Below are 19,650 nucleotides of genomic sequence, written 5' to 3' on the forward strand. Positions count from 1 at the left end.
CAAAACCAAAGCCATACAACCTTGGAATCCAACCGTCCCCCAAAGCATAATCCAATGACCATTGCCATACGAACTAGTCCTCCTCGAGATCCAATGCAGTTACACAGACTCGTGGCTAGTTTACAGTCCATGAATCCCGATTTTTGTTTGAATCCATGCCATGTGGGCGCATGAATTCTTCAGGAGTGCGAGGAAGTGTTACCTAGGTAATCATTGGGTTGAGCTTTGGCGAAGGCACTATCCTTACGCACACCCCAGGTCCTTCAGGTGACCAGGGAGAGCCACGGTACCACGAGGATGGCTCGCGACGAACTTTGATGCCGCGTTCTCACAATCCTGCGCCTCCTGCGCGAAGAGAGTCCGCCATGTCTCGGTGGAGCGTTCCTGGTACTATTCGGCTGTCAGCACATGGAATCTAGCAAAAGAGTACAAACCGAATGGTTGTCTAGGTAACCTTACCTTTGGCGACTCCCTGCACGCCACCGGGCACTTTTCCCCCGCCCAAGTTCCCTCCCGACGCACCGTGTAGCGGGCCGTCTCGTAGCAGTATTCGATGCACTGTCTGCCGTTAACAATCGTTTCGGCACGGCGACAGTTTGACCTTTACCTTGCCAAGAATTTCCAGCGCCGGGGAGATGGGCTGGGACTTGTCCCGAGAGACCATGGCCCAAGAACGATGATATGGGTCACCCCAGATCTGATGCTCGTTATCGTACACATTTTGTTCACTGTCCCGGAAGACATCTGATCCTGCTGCGTGTCCAGCAAAGGTGAACGTGGCGCACAGCGCAGCGGTCAGGGTGTTGGTAATGAACTTCATGGTGAGTTTCTTTTTCCCGAAGGGTCGATGGATGTGATATACTCTTGAAGTACCTCAAGGTACGATATGAGTTGTGTGAGTAAAAGAGATGCAGTGGTGCGGCCACCTTATATAGTTCTTCCCTCCTTCATACTTACCCAGTGTGCGATGCCCTACCTTGGTTGCCATCTTCCCTCATCGTATGGTACTGCAGCAAGGAAGTTACTAATAAGGCTTTAAGCCACAATCAGTTGATTGATCAGCCCATGGTATTTCGATGGTGAGTCATTCGTACCTTTCGCAGCGTATATCATACCTGGTTACCCTGATCGGAGATACAAATACGCAACTACACTGATGAATAAGGGATTCTGGGAACACAAGGAAACAATATCTTTTTATGTGGTGTCATGAAGTTATTTTCTGGCCCCTATTATTCCTCACTATCTCCAGCAAGATGCCAGGTCACCAGGTAGCGCATGTGGATCCTACCGGTAACCCTCGACGCGAACTACACTGAACGAATTTCAACCATATGCATTACGAGTACGTAAAGATCTCCGATGCGGCGCTCCAAAAAGAAAGCTGCTACGTGTCTCTTGTCCCGACTCCCCACCCGGCTCTGATTACCGCTACCTCACATCCCTGAGAGCCGTCAAGGCCTACTTACAGGGCCCCGATAAAACTTTTTCAGCCTTGTTTCCTCGTCCAAAACATCCCTTTGTATCTTATTCCTCAATACCTCCATCTGCCGGTCATACTCCCAGCGCGGTGTATCCGCACCCCTCATGCCGATAAATCTTGCAAACATCCTCATCTTAATCTTCAATCGCTCCAGCTCGGTTAGTTTACAGTTTTCCGGCAACGTATCACTAGCATCTAGAAAAGGCTGTTGCCAGTTCATTGTCTCTGGATATTGATGTGTGAGGTGGTTGGTATGTGTTTGAGAGTAGTAATTCGCTAGCGAATCGAGTTGGACTTCTGTTAAGAGGAAAAGGTGAAGCATTGTAGATGGGAAATCAGGTGCTGGCCTCCCTGTCTCGACATGTACTATAGGAGCGATGGTGAGGCGCATTTCAGAAATCTTGTTGACAAGGTCCGGACTGCGATTCGACAGTTGCATCTTCCTTGCTGCCCTCCTTTGTAGGATGCTCGAATTTGGTACATTTGCTTTGTTGATCCCGTTCGTGACACTCATACGTTGGCTAGACATATGTCCGTTTGGTAGAAAGTTTTCTAATCAGGTACGGATGTTGCTGACTGGTGGCGTTTGCTGCGGGAACGGTTGCGTGGTATTTGGTATGAAACAGCCGGGAGGGTGCAGCGTGCAGGGTTGGGGGGCCGCCGTCGTATATAAAGGTGACACAAACGAGGGCGAGTGTCGCAAGAGAATGATTATTGTTGGAGCTTTGCTCTTTGTTAAGGCACTGCCACCTAAGACCTGCTATTCTGACTCTCAGTATCTCGTGAAGAGTAGAGCCTTTGTCTTTCATCTATCACGTGTCCATTGTCTTCGAGTGGATGATGGAAAGTTATTGCTGCACAATGTCGCGCATTCTATGTTATTGATGGCGGAAGTCGATGAGGGCGGCTGGTCTTGATTATCCTTGTTGGGAACGTGGTGGCGTGTTGGCGTGTTGGCTGATTTTGTGATGCGTTGGCAAATCTTTCATGATCTGAACGCCGCTGTACAGATCTGTTTCGGATACGATCAACGGTGAATCTGTAAGAACTTTTCGTGTTCGGAACTTGTCTGCGACGTTGCTTGGGGAGATGAAAACTCTGAGAATCCTAAAGTATCTGTAGCCATCTAGCGATGATGAAGCAGTGTTTCAAGCATCGATAATGGCTTGGAGAGACACATCGTTCTCGGTGCCACCAATAGGCTCGGTACTCTTCCAGAACTTGCTCAAATGTCTTGCGCCACTATGAAGAAGTTAGTGCACTGTCGAAATTTTGAGACATCATCTTACCTGTCGCATAAAATCGTGACGATGCGATGCCCAGGACCAAGTGTTTTTGCAAGTTTCGTGGCAGCGACGCCTTCACTGTGTCAGTGCTGCCTGCTGTTGAACGAGTCACGACTTACAGTTCACAGCACTAGAGCTTCCAACAAATATACCGTCATTTTCGACCAACCAGCGCGCCATGGAAATCGCTTGATCATCATTCACCCTGATAGCGTCATCGATCAGCTCCCGGCCAACATCGAAGTTATGCGTCACTCTGTTGATTCCGATCCCTTCAACAATGGTATCCACCTGGTGTCGCCGTCGGGTTCCTTCTCTTTCCTTGGGATCGAACATAACGCCATACTTGACACGGTTGTACAGGCCGCTGCCAGGAGGATCTGCTAAAACGACCTTGAGGTTGGGTAACTTGGACTTTAGGAACAAGGCAACCCCAGAGATAGTCCCTCCAGTACCAGCACCGCTAACGAAAGCATCCACGTGACGGGCAGTTTGCTCATAGATCTCGGGTCCTGTGCCAGCGAAGTGTGCGCGCCAGTTGGCTTCTGTTTCGAACTGATCGGCGAATAATCCTCTTCCAGGCTTGTCAGAACTCGCAGTATGCTCCTCTGCTCGCGCTCGTGCAAGGTTGACAAATTGCTTCTGATCCACGATAGGCGCTGGTCGTACTCTTTCTACTTCGGCTCCAAGCTTTAGGAGAAGATCTGACTTTTCGATTGCCATGTCGTTTGGTATGCATCTTCCACTTGTAAGCGGCTGTTGCAATGTTCTCATGCGTCGGATGACAACTCACATGTGTGCTTTGTAGCCGCGTGCCCGACAGATTGCGGCTAGTGATATGCCAGTGCTACCTACGGTGCCTTCGTAGATAGTGTCACCAGAATGTGGGATGAGAAGTCCCTTTTCTTCGGCCTGATGCGGAAGTCAATAATGACAGTTGACGCTACAATTTCTTGCACTGTGTTTGCCTCGTACCATTTGGATGATGCTGAGAGCAACTCTGTCTTTCGGGCTATTGCCGGCTCCATTGAGGAACTGTCACTCCACATCAGCGCTTTCTCAACGCAATCTGGTATGTGCCTCTGTACCTCGGCTTTTGCGAGTATGTCGCAACCGGTAAACTCGGAGAGCGATTTAATTTTGATGAGAGGCGTGTTGCCTATGCATCCTTCGACACCTTCTTTAACGTCATCTGCGACTGCGTCTCCGCTAAACTCCAGCAGACTCTTCTTCAATAGTTCTATGTCGTTGATCTTTGCGAGCTGTGACAACCATTTTTGTTGGTGTGCTAAAAGTCCGTTTTCACTTGCGTCGTCGGATCCTTGCATCGGCCTCTTCTTATTGTATGCAGTAGTGAGGGCGATGCCCAACAGGAAAGCCCCTAGAATGTAATATCTGGAGCGATCGGACATATCGAGGATCAGAAATTCGAGGTGTGCATTTGAAAAGGTTGAGGCAGGCGGAGTTGGCTGATATCCCCGTCTTGGCGCGGCTGCCCGCAAAGCTCACCACGCGCATTCGCGCGGAGAGGACCTGGGAACCAAAACTCGTCCACCGTCGCGACGCATTCGTGACGATCGTCTCCGGCGGCAATGGACTCGCCACTTGCCACGCAACTGTTCCGCCAGCTCTTCTCGCATCGAGCGTCGCAATGTCTTGCCCGCAGAGGTCGACCAGCGCTCGTAGGCGCCCGCATACCACAGCACCAAACACGAGGCAAGGCCACGCGGTTAGGTGAGGGGGAAACGAAGCGAGAGAGCCGATGGACACCGAGGAAGAATGCGTTTCCCCAAGAGAGAGCGGAGGAGTTTGAAAGATACCCAATGGTCACGGCCGACATGCTGCGGAGTAGGAGAGAAAGACCGCGCAGAGTCAAGATGCTGCTGCGTGACTTTATAGAAGGTCAGAGGCTTCTCACAGATGGGGTTGCCAAGCTAATGGGCGTATAGACAGCTTGTATAACCCCAATTACGGCTACTTCTCCAAGCAAGTCGTCATCTTCTCTCCCGGCGAACCGTTCGACTTCAACTCCATGGGCTCGGAGCACGAATTCTTCCAGCAACTACGACACCGCTATACCGCTTTCGAAGACGATCTTGACTATCAAGAGCCAAACGATCTCCGCCAACTCTGGCATACGCCGACCGAACTCTTTTCACCCTACTACGGAGAAGCAATCGCGCGCTATCTTGTAGAAGACTACAAGTACAACTTCTACCCATACCATGACCTGAACATATACGAGATGGGCGCGGGTAACGGTACGATGATGTTGAACATTCTTGACTTCATAAGAGACGTGCATCCGGACGTGTACGAGCGAACAAAATTCAAGATTATCGAAATTTCGAGTCAATTAGCCGACCTCCAACAGAAGGGTCTGGGTCACTCGGCATATGCGCGAGGGCACTCTGACAAAGTGGAAATCATCAACCGGAGTGTCTTTGACTGGAACATCTACGTCTCATCGCCCTGCTACTTCCTCGCCTTGGAAGTTTTCGACAATTTCGCACACGATGCCCTAAAGTACGACTTCGAGACGGGCCTTCCATATCAATCCCATGTCATTGTCGATCCTCGTGGAGAGCTATTCGAATACTACTCCCGCACCATAGACCCCCTCGCTACCAAGTTCCTCGAACGCAGACACGCTGCCTGTACCGATTATCCACATCCGCTGCAAGGCTCGCGGCTCATGAACAACCTGAGGAGCCTGGTCCCGTTCCGCTCCAACATGAGCATGCCAGAGTACATACCTACGCGGCTGATGCAATTCTTCTACATGCTGTACGAGAAGTTTCCAAATCACAAGCTGATCAGTAGCGACTTCCATAAACTGGGCGATACGGTGGAGGGCATTAATGCGCCAGTTGTGCAAACGAGGTACAAGAGGCAAATGATTCCTGTTTCGACACCTCTTGTAAGCTCAAGAATCATTTCATTGCAAGGACGCTACTAATGTGTCTCAGGTGCACCAAGGCTACTTCGACATACTCTTTCCCACAGACTTTAACGTCATGGAACCCATGTACACAGCAATAACCGGACGCTTCGCACGAACATACTTACACGAAGACTTCATGGCTGGCAGAGCAGATATTGCGGAGACGACGACAAAGAACGGCGATAATCCGTTGCTGAGCTGGTACAAGAATGCCAGCGTAATGATTACTGTGTAGAGATATAGCCACGTAGTTCTCTTGTGGCTAGCATGTAGGAGAACAATACGAAGACACAGTACGAATTGGGGACTATTCGGGCTCCTGTCCCTTCCAGGTCTCCTTGACAGCACTCACGTCCATTTCACACACTTCGGCATGCTTCAACACCGCATGCGCCTTCTTCACAACTGGTGCATCGATCATCTTGCCGTCCAATGTCCAGGCCCCTCGTCCAGCTCTACTCGCCTTCTCGTCTGCTATGACTATCCTTGTCGCCCACTCCAGCTCCTTTTCTCCAGGGCTAAACGCTTTGTGACACACGGAGACTTGACTCGGATGTATGCACTGCTTGCCGTTGAAGCCTAAACCTTTGCCATTCAGACACTCTTCCTCCAGTGTCTTGAGCCCTTGCTCACCCTTGTAGCTGGTACACACCAAGTCGATGGTGCTGGGGAGCTCAGCAGCTCGAGCGGCCGTCGCAATGGCACTCCTTGCGTAGAGAAACTCCATGAGCGAAGGTGTGCGCGTGAGACTCATATCCTTGGCAAAGTCTTCTGCCGCGAAGACGAGCCCAGAGAGGTAAGGCGAAGCGGCACAGATTGAACTCAGGTTCTGTATCGCTTTTGCGCTTTCTATCAGCGCGATGATACGCACTGGTTCCTTCTTGCCTTGTTTCCCTGAGCTTGGATGTCGGTGAGGTGAAAGATGCCGTATCACATCTGTAACGAAATGTAGATCCGCGGCGCTTTCGCACTTGGGCAGCATGATGGCATCGAGATACTCGCCTTTGAGCACCTGTGTCAGGTCGTCCAGCGCTAGACCCGTGTCTACGCTGTTTATGCGCACGCACATTTCTTTGATGCCGCTGGGCCGCGGTTTATTGAAAATGTCGCGGAGATTGGAGCGTGCTTCAGATTTCATGTGTGGTGCGACGCTGTCTTCGAGGTCGTAGGTCACATTGTCGGCGTGCATGGCAAAAGACTTTTCGAGCATTTTCTTCGAGGAGGACGGCACTATGGTAGGATTGTTAGTACGGTATCTGGTGTTATCTTCTGAGTAGACTTGGACTGGAATGGTGATGGTATACCGTACATGCACGCCCTCCGAATGATTGGCGCTGCCATGTTATCTGTAAGTCGAGCAGAGCACCAGTCTCGAGATAGTCGTCGCAACCAGTAGAGAGACCAAATCAAGGGCCTCAATGGTTAGACAGCCATATAGCCGTTATTCACCTCGGTCACTCCAGCTAGCCTATGACGTGCGGGGAGGTCGCAGCTCCACCAAAGCTTCCCCCCAGAAACGCCGATCGCCGACGCGTCCCTGAGAAAGCCACGTGAAGCTGATCTCCAACACGTCTCGGATTGTTTCCCAATAGTCACCCCTCCCACACCCACGGCACAAGGAATATGGAGAACGCACAACAAGCGCCAGAGCCGGGCTCGCTGAGCTGGAGACTCAGCAGTCATCCCATCACGCTACTCACCTTCCTATTCTTCCGCATCTGTACGCTTCCCAGTCCCCATCTATCCAGCCAGCCAGGCACCACATTCATAAACCTCATTCACGACTAACACACCTGCACAGCCTCCCTGCTAGTCTACCTCCTTGGTCTCCGCCTGCTCACGTCCAACTTCGTCCTCATCTTCATCATCACCATCCTGCTCCTCGCAATCGACTTCTACTACCTCAAGAACATTGCAGGCCGCCGTCTCGTCGGACTGCGATGGTGGAACGAAGTCGACGCCAACACCGGAGACGGCCGCTGGGTGTTTGAGAGCCTAGACCCGGAAACTGGGCGCCAGATCAATGCGACGGATAAGAGATTCTTCTGGTTGGCGCTCTATGCGCAGCCCGTCTTGTGGGTGCTGCTTGCGATTGTGGCGTTGGTGAGCTTGGAGTTTATCTGGTTGACGCTTGTTGGTATGCATGGTCCAGGGCAGACAAGTGGTTCTCGTGCTAACGCATTTCTGGCAGTCATCGCACTCGTCCTTACCATTACGAATACACTCGCCTTTTCGCGCTGCGATAAGTTTAGCCAAGCGACTGGCTTCGCCTCCAACGCCATGTACGGCTCGGGTCTTGCAAGGAACCTCGCTGGCGGCTTGATGTCAAGCATACTCAGGCGGTGATACATGAACGTCGGAGACGTGTGCGGAATCGCTGGTTTGTGACAGAAGCAGGACATATTGTAGGACGAGGCACAGGATCTATTACTCGGAGTCTACCCGGGGCGTCTATGATACCCTATGTTCATCTATCAAAATAAGTGGAACATTCTGTTAAGCTATGGACCCAGATATGTTGCTGATTTAATACCCTCTTTCGCGGTTCACCTCGTTGATCAGCTTGCCTTTGCTTCGCTCCCGCTTGATGTTCTCGATGAGCACCTGGAACGCTCGGTCGGCATATGCGTCTGATGCTCCGCTGCAGTGCGGTGTAATCAGAACGTTCGGCGCATCCCACAGCGGATCGTCTTCAGGCAGAGGCTCAGGATCAGTAACATCGAGAGCTGCGCCACTAATATGTTCCTTTTCCAAAGCCGTAATGAGAGCCTTTGAGTCGATGATCTGCCCGCGCGCAATGTTCGCAACGTACGTGCCCTTTGGGTTGGACTTGTGTAGGAGGTCGAATTCCTCGGTAGAGAGGAGGTGGGTTGTCGCTTTCGTTAGCGGCACCGAAACGACCAACAGGTCAATCTCCTGCTTCAAGAACTCGTGCACATCCTCTTTGCTAGTCCCGCTGTACCACGCGCTGGGGATACTGCCATCAGGGTCGCCGGTGCCAGGAACAATATAGCCATTGTCATGCTTGGACTCTGGAGTCTTGCGTGGTGAAGCAGTGTAGGCTATGACATCCATGCTCATTGCCTTTGCTACGTGAGCAACTTGTCGACCGATGCTCCCGTAGCCCAACACACCCACCCTCTTCCCTACCCGGTCACTAACACTGTTTCCCACCTTCTGGTCCCAAACCTTCTTCTTCTGGTTGTCGTAAAGCTTGGTGTAGTTATGGCTGTGTACCAGATTCATCATGATGACCCATTCGGCGATTTGCGGGCCGTGAACACCGTTTGCGGAGCATAGCGGAATCTTAGAGTCTGTGTAAATGGGATGATCAGAAACGTGGTTGGTGCCTGCGGAGAAGAACTGGATGAGTTTGGTATTTGGGATAGACGATGCTGATTCTGGGAGCCATGAGAGTGTTACTACATAGGCTGCGCGCTGGATGAGATCTGCGATGATATTAGCCAGGTCTTACAACGGGCATTATTTCGGAGAATATTGGAGCTAGTGAAGGACTGGCGAACGCGGATGCTGACCGACTGGTAACGCGCCAATCCGCAACTCTGGGTCCGGCATTATTGCGGAAGTGATAGCCGCTTCGCAGGTATACATAGATACCTAGAACATATCGTCTTACCTTCAGGCGCATCCATCTCCGACTTTTTGCCATCCCATTTGACTTGAAAGTACTTTACTTCCACGTCGTCGAAAGCCTGCCGCAGCTCTTCTAAACCTCGCTCACATAGCTCTTGAGGCCACGATAGCGCGCATAGCACGAGCTCCTTCTCTTTCTTCGCATGTCGGGACGGAAAATCAGGACCACCTCCCATCGCGACCATGCTAGCTCACGGGATGAATGCTTGCTATGGACTGGGGCGAGATCGTAGGTCCTTCTGCTTGAGAGAAGGGCTATCTAGAAAGGACTAGAGAGTGAGAGACGGATTAATAGCGTACACGGAGGCGGATATCGAAGGACCGGACACAGTTACTTCGTTATCTATTGAAGATGTTGAAGTTGAGGAAGAAGTGGATAAGTCCCCGCCATGGTGAGGTATGGCGTGCCTTACAAGTTGACTTGACCCTTTCGGTTATGACGTTGCTCTGATTTCAAAGCTCGCTACATGCATAAGGATAGCGCAATATGTCGCCATCGAAGGCTCATAGACATTCTGCATCCCCTCCGATGATTACTATGTGTAGGAGCCAGTACTGAAAGTCGGGCGCGACTACAGGGACAAGCATGGCCGTTATGAGGACTGCAACTCGAGGAAGAGTGTCTTTCATGATTTGTTTTGCTCGGACGGGTGTATATCTCTTTCGATGCGTAGAAGTTCTGTTGCGATTTGAGACGCGATGGTCGTGGTCCAGAAACGACGGATGTTCAGAACGTATTGTGCTATGTCAATGGCTGGTCCAGAAAGCAGTCGCTTCCGCAAGCAGAATTCGACGAATCGGCATCGCACTATACTCTTCATGATAGACGGATAGAAGGATAGACAGACAGAAAAGTGATTGTTCATCACTACTGTTCACAATGTTATTCCAACTTGAATGTCGATGGCTTAGCACCTGGAGGGGAGGGTCGGCTGATGCTCGTTGATTGGTGCACTTCAGGTGGTCGGCGAAGCTACAACGCGGATCTGAGCTTGCAACAAAACAAGGCGACACCAATACGGCTCCAACCCCGTAGTGTAAAGGTTATATTTTACGCGTATACTCTTGACTATAATCGTGTGCATTAGGAGAGCGACCGAGTAATCAAAACGTCTGTACCTCTTTGTGCGAAAATGTTCGACGACCACACCAAGCCGCACAAAGGGACATCCCGAGTCAACAGGCAATATAGGTGAGAAATGACCTTACCTTGAAGGAGTTCAATCCTCTTTATCCGAGCGTACGCGGAAACGGGTCGTCGTCGCAGAGTATGTCAGCAGCCCTGTGTGTAACCATCACGAGCAACATGAAAACGAGTCGTCCTTCATGCCCCGTGTGGGCCTTATTGCTCAGTTTTGAAGCCACTCCCACATCCCGCGTCACCGACACTTCTATCGGGCCGTCGATACCTAGTACGTAAGGCCATAAGTGCCGAAACTATAATCTCTGGCAAGCTGTTACGTGCCGGAGTAACTACCTTCGACAACGCGTCCAGCTCGCGCATCATCTCCCCCCAGTGACACATCAGCCCCCAATTTCGGTTGCTCTCACGGCCTGCCTGAGCGGCTGAGCCGAGCCGTTGGATAAATCCTGCTCATGGCGCGCGGACCACTCGATACCCATGTCGCGTCAGGCTTACCACACTGCGGCCCAAATACCTGTTCCTGCAGCTCTTACCGAGCACGCGTTCATGCCTGCGCCCAAAGAGGCACGTCGCTATACCGTTAAAAACCAGGGGCCGTTGTCAAGATACGTCTGTGTACCCACACGTGGAATGGGGACCTTCTCTTTTTATAACGTTCCTCCGTCATAACAGTCGCGTGTCTTCCCGGCGAACGATGTTCTGGAAACTAGGGGCCGTTTGTTGAGAATGATGTGCTTAGGGAAGGAGTAGTGCAGATCTCTCCATGCATGTGATGTATGTGACCTGAATTTTTGCTCGTACAGCCGCGGAGGTGGAAACAGAACTTTCAAGGTGAATACTGCATTGCATTGACAAGTCTTGCTCGCGTCGATGCTCCTGGGCGGAAAGGCACGGAGTGCGGAGGTGTTGCAAATCCCGCTGAAAGTGGTATAGTGACCCGATGGCAAGGTGAAGAATGGGGCGTCAGCACGGCCTAACGTTAATTCGCTGTTCTGTGAAGAAAGTTGGCAGCACCTCGCGTGCGTCTGTCATTGTATGGGTGACCTAGCCAGGATCGCGACGTTGCTGTTGGCCTCAAGCCAGGGATTCTGGGATACGCTTCTCACTACCACGTTTTCGGAGGCCTTTTCTTTTCTGCCCGGCGAAGGTTTTCTGACCCTACCACGATCGACATATCGGATGCTTCGAATTTACCCAGATTGCCGGCAGATGTCGTGTCCCAGTCCGTCCAGGAACGATCGCGAAACGGCATTGGACGTTCAGACGGTCGATGCGAACGTTGATGGGTACACACGTAAGCGAGTGCGAGTAAGGTTTGGTGACACCTGTCAATACTCTCATTTCGCATGTTCTACTTTAGATTGTCTCTCTACTTACTCCCTACGTGAACTACGATAGTGGAGCTACTAACAGGGCGACTGGACCTATAGATTGTGTGGAAGAAGAGCGTGGAAGCTTACAACAATGTAGCTTGATACGACGCTGAATCCGGCATGTGCGGAAGGTTCACTCCGTACGAGGGCGAGTGTCAATCGCCTGCGGTGATGATACAGGGAATGGTCAATTAGACCGATTTCGATCCAGCAGAGGGGTACATGAAGAGTAAGAAAAGAAGTAGAGAAAGGGGCTACAACGTTTGACCCGAATGAAGAAGTCCTTGCTTTCCAGTTTACAGACGGCCGTCTGTGCATGCGTATAACATGGTCTCCTGTAGGTGATACGAAGTGACAGGGACAAGAGGAAGAATATCAAAACCCTCAGTCGATTCTAATGATGAACTGGCGACGAAGATTGCGAGAAGACTTTTGAACTCCGGGTGCGTGGTATGCACAATGGATGGACTCAAGTTTGTCGCCTGGTATTCAAGTCGGTTACGCAGACCGAAGTCTGGCATTGTCCGAAAACATGCAGGTCGCTGGATCGGGTCTGTTTGTGCCATCGATGCATGATACAGTCGCGGGTTCTCTGTCGTAGCCCATAGCCTCATGCTGATGCATGGCCAAGTGTGCTAGCTCCACGACTGCAATCCGCTGAATTTAGAAACTCGACCTTGCTCTTGCGGGCCGGCGGGTAAATCAGACGGTTAAAACATGCCTGCAGCATGGTGATTCCAGAGTCAATACCAGTGTGGACGTGACAAAGTGTGGCGAATGATAGACTTTTTTATTCAAGCTCAGATTTTGGAGTCGTAGTCTGGGGGGTGCAGCCCAAGTCCTCCTCTTGCCATTGATGATCTAGGATCCCAGTCGACATGGGTAGCCGCCCGAGACTGGGGTCGTGGAGTCGAAAAGCTCAGCGTCGGACTCTTGTAGTCGCGCTGGAATTCCTTGTGGAAATGTTCAGGAGTATTGGATCGAACATTACCCATGGCGTAGCTGGCAAGTCCTGGAGTATTGTATGCATTCGGGGGCGATTGTGGCTCGTCAAAGTTCTTGAGCTCAAATGGGCGTATGTCCTCAGTAGGATTCCTGGCGTCTAAGGATACGAATTCGCGATTCTTGCTGAACTTGTTTCTGATCAGTTCCCGCCACCCCACTACCATGCTCCAGCGACTAAGCAAGAAGAACACTTGAAGACCAGCGATGGAGAGCATCATCAGAATTGCTGTTACTGTAGACTGATCGATAGCCATATCCTGGCCGAGGGGGAAACACGGTTTCGGATTGGTGGGATTGTCCATCAGGCAGAGGATGTACGGAAGGAGCTCCTGAAAGTTGTCGGTGGCGTGCGATGTAACCGAATTCAGCCAGATGAATACGACGGAGAAGAAGATGACGTCCACAAGGATGAAGACTACAACCGTTATGCCACGCCACTGAAGATATAGGACTTTGCGAACACGTCGATAAACAGCTCGTGCTGAACGGTTCCGTAAGCTGGTTGTGTAAGAGGGAAGGCCAGCACTACTTTGCGTTTCCGTCTTGTCATCGCTGAACATGTTCTGGAGATAGACCTTGATGCAGTATACGAAGCTAAAGCGGGGTCAGTAACTTCAATTCCAAAAGTCTGCTGAGTAACTTACGTAGCGACCTGGATGACCATGGCTGCGCCTGAGATGGCCAGCAAAGGACCCCAGAAGTCTTTCATTGAATGCTCGGCATTGACGTGGCAGACATCACCAAATCTGAAAGAGACTCCAGTTATGGTGATGGTGATTGTGAAGAAAGTAGCAGCAACAGACCAGCCCAGGCCTTGTGCCCAGTAGAAGAATTTCTTTCCCGGCGTGACATCCCAGCAAATCTGGAGATGCATGGAAAGTGCGCGTATGAAGATCCAAACGGCCATCGACATGCCTCCAGAGATGAGAAATGCACCAGAGAAAGCACATGTTAGGCTTGAGTACATGTCGTTGGGGGTGATCTCATCGTAGCACTGCTCCGGCTGAGCACCGAAGGGTATCACAAAACCAAGCTAAAAACGATCAGCAGGACGAACGTTGAGTAGACGGGAGTCGGACTTACTGCCATGAGGATTGCTGCAATGATGAGACAGTAGCTGAGGTAGTGTCGACGAGTCTTCTCGGCTGGCAATACAAGGTACGTGATCAGCAAGATGACTAGACAGATGAGTCCAGCTACATTAAGTGCTTCAGCCGCGCGATATGCTGTATTGAAGCCTGTATACGATTAGCGAGGCGATTGCGTAAGTACTGTCTCTGGAACTTACTTTCTGGGTAAAGATAGTCTGTAAGCGGACATGGCAAGCAGCAAACTGATTGCTTAAACGGTGCACAGAATCTCCCATCGACAACTGCAAGAGTCAGCAAGCATACGAAGGGATAGGACCGGGGCACATACAGCCATTGTATCCAAACTGCGAAGCATCATAGAAAGGCGCTGGGCAGCCTCCCCGAAGAAGATCGGTTCTTGTAGTATTGCTGGCCATTTTGAGACTTTCCACTCTTCTCACAAGACGACCCGGAGCGCCTTGAAAATATGCAGCATGAGAGTCCTTCCAGCGGTGATCCCTATTGTGCGTGGAGATGCGATACGACGAGCTTATACACGGTACGTAATGTCAACCGGCGTGACTGGCGCTTGAATACAGCTCAGTGCCGATGTATGATGCTATAGGTTATGCTCTTGTAAGGCAATGCCGTGTAGATGAAACCGGTGACAACAACAACGGTAGTGTCAGACAGGAGGATTGTCGCGGATGCAAAAACGAAACGATGTGGAGATAAATGATTCCCGTTAGTTCGAGGTCGGAGAATCTAAAGAGTGAATAAGGTTCTAAGGTCGGATTAGAGGCACACAGGGCCAGAGCATATGCAAAACGAACGACGGACCGTTATGGTAGAAGTAAGAAAAGCCGACACGACATGAGAGTGAAGCCGCAGTGATGCAGGAAGACGGCCTGGTCTTGAATGTGGCTTCTGGTTGGGCGGCCTGGGGGGGTAAGCCAAGTGGGTGCGGCGATCCGCGAGCGAACAGACCACCATCACCCCTGCAGACATTCTTCCACCCTACTTTAGCGCGGCCTCACCCCCAGAAGCTTAGTGGCCATGGTATGCAAAGACGGCAAGGACTCGCAGCAGAGGCGGGTCTGCAGACAAGGATGCCGGTTGGATTCAGGAACAGGGCGCGCATGCGAAAGGGTACTGGCTCGAAGGAGCCGAAGGCAGCACGGTCGGTCATCACCTCTTCTGCTGCTCGTGCATCGTGATTCGCGACAAGACGTGAAGGGCGTCCCACACGGAAGCGCGACGGGCACTCATAACGCAATACTCAGGCGTCTAGCAGAGATCAATACGGCGTAGTCGCTAACGGAAGTAGAAGCCATAGGTTTGCCCTTCCAACATGATCCTAATGTGGAGGATTTTCGTTCATCGATGTTGCGATGGAGTCGAGACTCGGTAGGCCGCCTACTGGATTGGCAGCTCAGCCATCATGCATCTGCGAAATTGCTGCTGACTGAATGTGTGATATCAGACCAGCGGCCAGGCAGCCTATGTCTTTGCCAATGTTGCCTTCTCGTACAGAGTTGTCTGGCACTTCGAATTGGAGCCATCGGCGACGTCCGAGAACCGATGAGGGTGATGATTGGATGGCTGCAACTGTGGGTGGGTCGTCGTTCACTCCTACGTCGCTCATCGTCGCCTTCCAATGACGAAGCTCGACTGGCTCTTGAGCCACACGCGTCAACCGGTGCTGTGGGACTGAATTTCAGCTTGCTCGGCTCCAGCTGTGCACATGGAGAAGAGCAAGCAGGTCGCGGGAAGTAAGAACTGCCCCATAATTCTCCGGTCTGACTGAGCGTCGAGAGCCTCGATCGAAAGCTGATCCTATCACGCTCCGGTGAGCCCTGGGTGGCGTAGTCAGCGCTGCAACGTCCGGCGTTTTCGACCTCTCTTTGCCGCGTTAGCGCTGCTTGGTGGAGTTGCCCAACAAACGCGTGCCGACGCGTAAAACTCCTCATTGTTTTGATCTGAGTAGGACATCGTCTCCACTTGTAGAGCTTGCCATCATCGTAGGACTTTCTCGCGAATACGAGGGTTCCCAAGTTGTGCTGTCGAATGACAAGAGGAGCAGGACAGGCACGTGTCCTACCCCGCTGTCTGCTATCTATCAACACAATGGCATGCGAGTTGGTCCTTTCGAGTTCTTCCCAACTTTCTACCTCACAACTACGCATTTTTATGTAGCGACAACCGCAAAGCCCGCTGCCGTTCGCGATGACTGCGAATTTTTCTTGCTGGCCCGTGGCCATGCGCTACGCCTCAGAGGTTGTGCGCTTTGTCAGAGGTAGCGAGCGGAGAACATGCATTAGTCCTGCACAGTGCCTGCAGAAGCCTCTTCGCCGTCTTAGCGATCCTTTAGGCTGTATACGCACACATATGTGATTGGCGGACAATTCAACAGACTCGCTTCCTAGATGACGTTGGCATATGCTATGAGGGAACAGTTCATGGCAAGATGCACCTAGAGTCGCTCGCGTATGACGGTTAATTCGCGGGGAAATGGAGAGCGTTGAACCCGTTCGGTAGTGTTCCAAGTTTGGATCCTCCATATGATCCCAATTTTATCAATTGGTGTACGCATCCCGCAGTGCTAAACACTAGCCTCACGCCCTACAAGGAGACCGTCGTTGAGCGATGTCGCCAACAACTCGGTACAGTTGAGACTATTCTCTCTGGTCTAACCCAGGTACCTGGCTTCCGCATCCGATCTACCATAAGCGGTTTTTCCATGGTACGGCAGGTACGCTAAGAGACACTACAAGCACTCCACAACCTCAATGCACGAGCAGGTGCTGTCTACCCAAACAGAACACAGAAGACGTTCCTCTGGCTGCTCGGTACACACGGAGAGCGCATGTCATTGCAAATAGGAAGATGCTCCGAAATACACTATGAACACCACTAGATCCTTCGAATTGTTTAACAGCAGTCGGCCCGCAAAGAGTTCTGCTCGTGTCTAGACACCACATGCCGCCTCCACTAGACGGCAAGAAGTGTTGGTACCTGAGCGGTGTGCTAGTACAGCCCGCCTTCTCAAGCTCATCAAAGTCTCCGTGAGCAAGATGCGGGGGTTCGCATCTCCCAAGGCACTTGGTCTCCCTGCTTTGGTGTCACTGCCTGCTCGGTTTGCGGTTGACTGTCTCAGATCGGCTTGGGAGGCGGAGCATTTGTTCTCCGCATGGACCAAGAGACGATTTGTCAAGAGCGGCAGACAATCTAAGTTCCAGCGCCATCGCAGATTCTATCAGACTCCCACCATCGGCTCTAACGTTCAGACACCAATTTCCAGCATGTAACTGTAGGCCTCGACACGCATCGTCGATTGAGCGTGTTTTCAGCCCCTCAAAAGCCATGCCGAGCTTCCTACAAAGAAAACTTGACACACAGCGATTGCAGATTACGAGACGTTGACCCGTTCATCGCCCACTCCAATTATACGGTCAGCTCGCCATCTGAACGCCATACTGCGAAGCGATGTACGAACCCATGTGTACCATCCTCCATACGTAGCCCCACGAGCAGGGTCTCCAACTTACACAATCATCTATAGGAAGCATCACATCGACATACTAACTAGATTCACACAAGTAATATACACCCCGTCCCGTCACTCTCCACATCACGTCCCGTCCCAAGGGTCTCGAATTTAGACCCAAGAAGCAGCTTTCAGCGCAACGTTTCCGTCACATGACGGGAATGGCGTTCGTCAACGGCCGTCGTTGTCGCTTTGGGGTCGATATCCGGACGGGGATGTTGGAACTTCTAGCCACGAGCCGCGTCGCGTTCGCCCATGTCTATAATGTGATTCGGTAGCACAACTAGGTGGGTCTGCGATGATGTTACGTGCGCAACTATCGAAGATCCAGCCACTGCTGATGAGAGTAGCGTTGGCCTTACCGAGGAGGTTTACCCGACTGCATCGTCCGTGAAGGATTGTGGCGTCAGGTCGCTCGTACGTATCACTCAGGTACGTTACCGATGGCTTGGGCAAGCGCATATATGTACGGGACGTTCACTAGGATGCATGCCGGTCACCGTCCACGCAATATTGTGTGGAATGGTCGGTGAGGGATTTCGGCTTGCCGTGTTGCCGAAAAAGCAACTTTTGATTCACTGCAAGGGTCTAGACGTATCGGAGCGGCACGCCTCGCTGATATATGTTGTACATTTCGACACTAAAATATGCTATTGGTTTATCGCGGATCGGGGAGAGGGAAAAAGCAAATATCACTAGGATGTGACTCGGTTGTCATCCTGCGCCTCATTCATATAGTAATAGCAGTGAATGGTGCTTATTGGCATTCCGGCCGTAGCTATACCGACCTTTCAGACGGTGTCGCCACCACTCGCCACTGCTATAGTTGGTAAGAGCTGAAGCATAAAGCATGTGTCACATTCACAGGCACTCAAACAAGTGAACAGTCTGAAAACATGATGGGAACAGCACAGATTATGATTCATCCAGACTATTGCTTGGGGAGGGCGAGTTACAAATGCTTCCAACCTGACGATTTCCAAGCCGTGAGCGTGAACAGGCTGATGGCAGCGCGGAAATTTTAACCTGGTTCAGATTAGTCGGACAGCAATGTTCGTAGCACTGACAAATACTTACATACGGCTCTAAAAGGAGATCAATTTCCAACAGTATATGTGATCCTACATTTCCTCGCACAGTGGTTCAGGACATATTTTCAAACCTACTACGTGTGAGAGGGGAGAAACCCGAGACGTTTCTGGTGGTACTGGGCATACCAAATCGTTGGTGGTAAGGTACAGTTGTGGGTATCTGCCAACAACGCCGAAGAAATTCCCAAACCCATGGCAACCCAAAGGCCAAAACAGTCGTTCCTTGTTGACAGACAACTTTCGAGCATTGCTTGAATGAAGCAGAACGTCGAGCGAAATGCGACCTCGAGAGTGGAGAGCCGATTGAAGCCAAAAAGAGACTATGTTAACAACCTAATGGCGTGCAAAGGTCTACTCAGCGGCCCTGTCCAGTTCCACCCATGATGCGGTCCTTTATAGATTTCTGCCTAGACTCCTTGGACTTGCCGTCAGCAGTGGACTGGTTGGAGGCTGCCTCAGATTCGAGCTTCTGCTGAGCCTCATGGAGTTTTCGTTGGCGACTGGCCTCCCACTGCTCGATGTCGGCTTGCGTGAGGGTAATGGTAGTGGGGGCGCGTCGGAGCATAGTGATGATGTTTGATCAACTTGTTTAGAAAGGATAGACGTAAAATCAAAAGATATGAATGCGATTGAGAGGGTTCCAGAGTATTTGCGAACACAGACGATTGTGTTTGATGGTAGGATTGGTTGGGATGGCTGCACGCGCCCGTGGGTGTGTCGTGTTACACAGCGTCCGATCAGAATGCGGTTGAGGCAAAAGATAGAGCGTGAGTATGTCGCGGAAACACAGCTGTGTTGAAGGGACAAAATGGTCGTCGATGAGTGAGGCGGTTTGCAGACACTGTGGATGAGTCGGGATGGGTAAGTTGAGGATGTTCTTGCACGCGAGTAACAGATACGCGCTCGCGACCAAAACACGGATTGTCCAAAACAAAGACCAGCCTGTCCAAGATGAGATGAGTGGGATTCCACAAAGTGACTGATACGGTCAAGGTCCAGAGAGAGTGCCGCACGAGAAGCGGAGCACGTGGTGCGGAAGACCATACGGCAAGA

At 51.4% G+C, this 19,650-nt stretch overlaps 7 protein-coding genes across 7 annotated transcripts; 2 read left to right on the plus strand and 5 right to left on the minus strand.

Moving 5' to 3' along the window:
• Positions 1-243: 243 nt before the first annotated feature.
• On the minus strand, positions 244-820 carry ACET3X_006904 (uncharacterized protein; the record flags this gene model as incomplete). Its single annotated transcript, XM_069453085.1, has 3 exons — positions 244-390; positions 460-558; positions 608-820. 3 exons carry the CDS (start codon positions 818-820, stop codon positions 244-246), a joined length of 459 nt encoding a protein of 152 aa, XP_069305672.1.
• A 1,811-nt stretch (positions 821-2,631) lies between these two features.
• ACET3X_006905 (uncharacterized protein) lies at positions 2,632-4,181 on the minus strand (the record flags this gene model as incomplete). The annotated part of the gene is made up of 6 exons (XM_069453086.1): positions 2,632-2,725; positions 2,773-2,842; positions 2,889-3,508; positions 3,563-3,681; positions 3,745-3,804; positions 3,858-4,181. 6 exons carry the CDS (start codon positions 4,179-4,181, stop codon positions 2,632-2,634), a joined length of 1,287 nt encoding a protein of 428 aa, XP_069305673.1.
• Positions 4,182-4,607: 426 nt separating this feature from the next.
• Positions 4,608-5,948, plus strand: ACET3X_006906 (uncharacterized protein; the record flags this gene model as incomplete). Its single annotated transcript, XM_069453087.1, has 3 exons — positions 4,608-4,671; positions 4,719-5,689; positions 5,739-5,948. 3 exons carry the CDS (start codon positions 4,608-4,610, stop codon positions 5,946-5,948), a joined length of 1,245 nt encoding a protein of 414 aa, XP_069305674.1.
• A 72-nt stretch (positions 5,949-6,020) lies between these two features.
• ACET3X_006907 (uncharacterized protein) lies at positions 6,021-7,054 on the minus strand (the record flags this gene model as incomplete). Its single annotated transcript, XM_069453089.1, has 2 exons — positions 6,021-6,943; positions 7,018-7,054. 2 exons carry the CDS (start codon positions 7,052-7,054, stop codon positions 6,021-6,023), a joined length of 960 nt encoding a protein of 319 aa, XP_069305675.1.
• Positions 7,055-7,336: 282 nt separating this feature from the next.
• Positions 7,337-8,059, plus strand: ACET3X_006908 (uncharacterized protein; the record flags this gene model as incomplete). The annotated part of the gene is made up of 3 exons (XM_069453090.1): positions 7,337-7,433; positions 7,515-7,850; positions 7,905-8,059. 3 exons carry the CDS (start codon positions 7,337-7,339, stop codon positions 8,057-8,059), a joined length of 588 nt encoding a protein of 195 aa, XP_069305676.1.
• A 180-nt stretch (positions 8,060-8,239) lies between these two features.
• ACET3X_006909 (uncharacterized protein) lies at positions 8,240-9,543 on the minus strand (the record flags this gene model as incomplete). The annotated part of the gene is made up of 2 exons (XM_069453091.1): positions 8,240-9,162; positions 9,351-9,543. The coding sequence occupies 2 exons, from the start codon at positions 9,541-9,543 to the stop codon at positions 8,240-8,242; spliced, it is 1,116 nt and encodes a 371-aa protein (XP_069305677.1).
• Positions 9,544-12,684: 3,141 nt separating this feature from the next.
• Positions 12,685-14,396, minus strand: ACET3X_006910 (uncharacterized protein; the record flags this gene model as incomplete). Its single annotated transcript, XM_069453092.1, has 5 exons — positions 12,685-13,483; positions 13,534-13,922; positions 13,973-14,127; positions 14,178-14,261; positions 14,309-14,396. 5 exons carry the CDS (start codon positions 14,394-14,396, stop codon positions 12,685-12,687), a joined length of 1,515 nt encoding a protein of 504 aa, XP_069305678.1.
• Positions 14,397-19,650: the final 5,254 nt, after the last annotated feature.

The sequence above is a fragment of the Alternaria dauci genome, chromosome 6 (assembly GCF_042100115.1).
Source record: "Alternaria dauci strain A2016 chromosome 6, whole genome shotgun sequence".
In the NCBI taxonomy this organism is placed as follows: domain Eukaryota; kingdom Fungi; phylum Ascomycota; class Dothideomycetes; order Pleosporales; family Pleosporaceae; genus Alternaria; species Alternaria dauci.